Below are 3,385 nucleotides of genomic sequence, written 5' to 3'. Positions count from 1 at the left end.
TGTCCCCAGTTTTTCAGAGGTGGACACTGAGGCATGGAGAGAAGCAGTGGCCAGCCCAAAGGCACACAGCTTTTCAGCAGTGGGGCCTGAGTCAGAGCCTGAAGTCGCCCCCGTGAAGCCTTCCCATCAATCCCATGGAGCCCAGCAGTCGTGGGGGAACTTCTTCCTCTCTCCTTTTCAGATGCACCGTCGAGGACGCAGCCACCTACACAGTGATAGTGAAGAATGCCTATGGCCAGGCCTCTTCCTTTGCCAAAGTCCTTGTCCGCAGTAAGTTCTCCCATCCCTAGCAGGCCAGGCTGGCCCACAGCAAACCCAGGCTGAGCAGAGCAGATGAGGACACGGGCCTGTGGTCAGACTCAAAGAAGGGCTGTGGCACAGGGCTATGTGGCCTAGGACTAAGTGACCAGGTCACGGAGCTGCTCACTTCCTTGGGGCCTTGGGAGCCAGTGAGTCTCCGCCCTCAGACAACACAATCTATACAACTGTCTCCAAAGACTGTGCTTGTCCTGCCGGGTTGGGCCTGGGTCCAGATCCAGCTCAGGGCCTCTGGGAGGGTGGCCCAGCCCTGCTAGCCCTGCTGAGGGGTCCTCAGGGGCAAAGGTCAAGCCTTACCAACTCCCCTGTGACCCCACTGCCTCATTCAGACTCTGGTGCTATTTCCAGTTGGGCATCTGAAGGTTACCCCGAGGGCATCTGAAATCACAGAATAAAGGAGAGGATACCCTCAGGGGACATCCAGACCCCAGTTCGAATGCTGGCTCTGCCCCTGACTGGCTATGTGAGCCTGGACCAGCCACTTCACCTTTCTGGGCCTCTTCATCTATACATGGGACTCTTCCTACCTCCCCCCAAACACTCATGTTGGTTATATGACATGGCATAGGTAAAGCTTGACTATATTAGGCTCTTGAGAGGAAATAACTGCCCTTCCCCCACGCCATGACCAGGACAGAGCACAGCCCAGGAGGCCATACCTCTGCGCCTAGGGCAATGCTGCATTGTGACCTCAGTGCTCCTGAGAGAGAAGTTGCATGCATGTGCGCGCACACACACACCACACACACACACACACACACACACACACACTCCCTGGGCAGCAGACTGGCTGGAGTGTAGCCCTTGCTGCCTCCCTACCTCTCATCAGACCTTGTTAAACTGTCCTTCACAGTCTTCTCCACCCCTTTGCCCTCTTCCCCAAATAGCTTTTGGGAGGCAGCTGTCCCCACTGCCAGCCAGGCTCTGTGTAAGGAATTTGAGCCATCCCTATAGGCTGTGCCCAGAGTCAAGCCCAAGGTCAGGCATTGGGGCCCTGCGCCCTCTATCTACCTATTCTTCCCCTCACTTCCTCCAGATCCACACCCCTCCCTCCAAGGCCAGCAACTCCAGATCAACCAGGCTTCTTCCTGGCCCCCAGACTCCAGCCAGGCTCCTACTAAGCTTATCCACTCACCGCCACTACCACCCCTCCCCTGCTCTCATCTCCATAGCAACTGCATTAGTCCTAGTGGAAAGCCTTGGGCTGGGAAGCAGGAGCTCTGGGTGCTAATCCTGAGCTTTCCACTGACTCTGTATGACCTCGGACAGCCTCCTGACCCTCTCTGGGCCTAGATCAGGAAGGGCCTTTCCAAGGACCAGTGTCACGTGATGACTTCAGGCTAGCTGGATGATTATGCCTCAGTTTGCTCATCTGTATGAGAAGGTTATAATGGCGTCAATAGACAGGGCTATTATGAGGATTAAACAAGTTAATAACTAGCATGTGGTAGTCACTGTGAACAAAGCTGTTCCTACTCTCTGGTGTTCTGAGCCGACATCTTCTCAGGCATCACCCTTAAGTCTCCAGACAGCTCTCTTAGTGCTGCCCCTTCCCCTGCCGGCGTTCCCTGACCCCACCAGAAACCCCAGTTTGACTGGGCTCTGCCTCCGTGAAGAGTGTGTGATCCTGGTGGTGAGTTTAGAAGAGGAAGGAAACCACCATTTATTGAGCACTAGCTGTGTCCGGCTCTGGCTGAGAGCTTTGTTCATGTGAACTCAGGTATTCAGAATGCCACCACTATCAGGTAGGAATCATGGTCCCCATTTTACCAAGGAAGAAACTGAGGCACCGAGGGGTGAAGGAACTTCCCCAAAGCCAAAGGGGAAACCACTGATAGACCAGGACTCAAACCCACACTCAGAGGCCACGCCTCCACGGTCTAGCAGAAACATGGGTCGGAACCTTCTCAAACTCCGTGTGCTCTGGGTTTTCAGCTTACCTGGGGAAAGATGCTGGCTTCGATTCGGAGATCTTTAAAAGTAAGGAGACTAGGGGAGGGATGGGGCTTCGGGAGGAGGGCGTCGGAGACTCCTTGTCAGTCCTCCCCACAGCCCCCTTTGGGACATAGCCATCCATTGCCCACTAAGGGGTATCCACACGGCATTTGCCTATGAACAGTTAACATTTGCAGACTGGTTTCTGGGGGTCCCAAGGCAGCTGCTGAGCTGGTCAGTGGCCAAAACTGAGCTAAAAAGCCAAAAAGACAAATGAATGTGGCCTTTGGATAGTTGCTATTTCGGTTCTTCTGGTCTTTCCTAAATAACTCTCTTCCCTATGCCCACCCTCCAAGAACAGGCCCCTCTTCTGTTCAGGCCACCTGGGGAACTGCGACCCTGACCCAGAGGAATGGGGACGCCCCACAAGGGTCTTCCCTCCTGCCTAAGCCCCAAGCAAGAAGACGTCTGCCCTGAATTTCTGTTCCAACCCAGGACTGATGTTTGGCCCCAGCGTGGAATTCACATCGGTGCTAACGCCGGTCTTCGCCCGTGAGAAGGAACCCTTCTCCCTGACCTGCTTCTTTTCGGAAGATGTGTTAGATGCTGAGCAGAACATCCAGTGGTCCCGAGATGGTGAGGACCCCCAGTCCTGGTCCCTAGCTTTCAGAGGCAGAGGTGGAAGATCCCTGGCTCCATCCCCAACCCTGGGACCCCCCAGGGGAGAGAGAAACGCAGCTATGCTTCTCCCACAACCAGTCTAAGCTGAGTTAGGGGTGCTGAAGAGACAGAGGGAAGCAGAGCACAGCCAGATGAATTCAGATCAAGTCACCTTTGAAATGGTCACCGAGCTCCAATGTGTCAGGCCCTGTGCTGGATGCCAGGACAGGGACAGGCACAGACGCGCGTGAGCTCAAGAGGCTCTCCATCTGGGAGGAGGGAGGATGCCAGAGCACAACTGTAGCCACAGCCTGTTGAGAGCTGCGGCCAGGCCCTGGCTCAGCCCTCTGCATTTATGAGATTGTCATCAGCACCCTAGAGGTGAGTGATGGTGTTCGAAGTAATGGGAACAGAAGCCAAGGCCAGGAGGCAGGACAGCACGAGAAACAAGAAATGGGGCCCTGTGCGAGGG

At 55.1% G+C, this 3,385-nt stretch overlaps 1 protein-coding gene across 1 annotated transcript in view; it reads left to right on the top strand.

Annotated features, from left to right (window-relative positions):
- The window catches only part of MYOM3 (myomesin 3), a 47,367-nt gene that overhangs the window by 10,574 nt on the left and 33,408 nt on the right, over positions 1-3,385 (top strand). Inside the window, exons 7-8 of the mRNA XM_039854823.1 lie at positions 2,254-2,298; positions 2,749-2,889. Coding sequence (XP_039710757.1) covers positions 2,254-2,298; positions 2,749-2,889 — 186 coding nt within the window. The remainder of the gene's footprint in view (positions 1-2,253; positions 2,299-2,748; positions 2,890-3,385) is intronic.

This window comes from Pteropus medius, unplaced genomic scaffold (assembly GCF_902729225.1).
Source record: "Pteropus medius unplaced genomic scaffold, Ma_sr-lr_union100, whole genome shotgun sequence".
NCBI classification, from domain to species: Eukaryota; Metazoa; Chordata; class Mammalia; order Chiroptera; family Pteropodidae; genus Pteropus; species Pteropus medius.
This window is presented reverse-complemented; position numbering and strand designations above follow the sequence as displayed.